Source organism: Antrostomus carolinensis, unplaced genomic scaffold (assembly GCF_000700745.2).
Source record: "Antrostomus carolinensis isolate BGI_N321 unplaced genomic scaffold, ASM70074v2 scaffold50857, whole genome shotgun sequence".
NCBI lineage: Eukaryota > Metazoa > Chordata > Aves > Caprimulgiformes > Caprimulgidae > Antrostomus > Antrostomus carolinensis.
In genome coordinates this window covers 1-947 of record NW_010329037.1, presented here as the reverse complement: position 1 = coordinate 947, position 947 = coordinate 1, and the positions used below count along the sequence as shown (strand labels likewise).

General features: G+C 62.0%; 1 protein-coding gene across 1 annotated transcript in view; it reads right to left on the bottom strand.

Moving 5' to 3' along the window:
• The window catches only part of MPI (mannose phosphate isomerase), a 2,402-nt gene extending 1,551 nt beyond the window's left edge, over nt 1-851 (bottom strand). The window contains 3 exon segments of the mRNA XM_010172404.1: nt 66-272; nt 340-540; nt 729-851. Of these exon segments, the coding sequence (XP_010170706.1) occupies nt 66-272; nt 340-534 (402 nt within the window). The 5' untranslated portion in view covers nt 535-540; nt 729-851.
• Between the last annotated feature and the right edge of the window lie 96 nt (nt 852-947).

Sequence of the window (947 nt, the reverse complement as noted above, 5' to 3'; positions counted from 1 at the left end):
ACCACAGCAGAGCCCAGCACCTTCATCCCAGGGTGTCACAGCCACTGTGCCCACCCCGAACCCACCACTGTGGAGGGTGAAGGTGGCATCAGGGTCCGACCTCGCAACCGCCCTTCCTCACCATCCTTACCCTGGAGGAAGGAGACAATCTCCTCCACTGGCCGAAAGCCGCACAAGCCCTCGAAGGGGGTGAGAGCGATGGCCATTTCGGGCTTGTGGTTGGTGTCGGGGTAGTGCTGGGGAAACTGGGCGTGCAGCTTTGCCGCCAGCGGGGATTGAGGAGGTGAGTGAGCTCCACAGGGCCGCAGGAGGCCGTCCCCACCTTGGGGTTCTCCCTACCTTGTTGGGGTGTGCCTGGATGGAGAGGGCAGTGTTGACTGACAGCACCTTGAAGAGGAAGGGCAGGTGACCATGGAAGGTGTCCTTCACCTTTGCCCCCAGGCAGGCGGGGTTGTCGGCAATCCACTGGCCCAAGGTCTTTTGAGGGATACGGTTATCCCGGATGATGGCATCACCTCGGGGGTGGGCACCCATCCAGAGCTATGGGAGACAGACACACGGACAGACGGACAGATGGATGGACGGACCCCTGAGCTGGCAGCTCTTGGGGATGACTTGGGTTTTTTCTCCAGGGGGATGGATGCAGCTGAGGCAGCTCCCTGGGGGGCTGAGTCACATCAGACTTCTCCTCCCCGGAGAAGTGGACGGACATACGGACACTCACTCACCTCTGCATAGGGCTGATCGGGCTGGATCTGGACCAGTGGGTCACTGCTGGCCAGGAGCTTGGCCACCTCACTCGTCAGCCCCACCTTCCCCCAGGAATAGCTCTGCACAGCGCAGGAGAGAGGGAACACTGCGGGGAGGGGGGATCAGACATTATGGGGGGCAAAAAGAACCCTCTGCCCCCCAAAACCCACCCCAGCCCCCCGGTGTGGGGTGAGAGG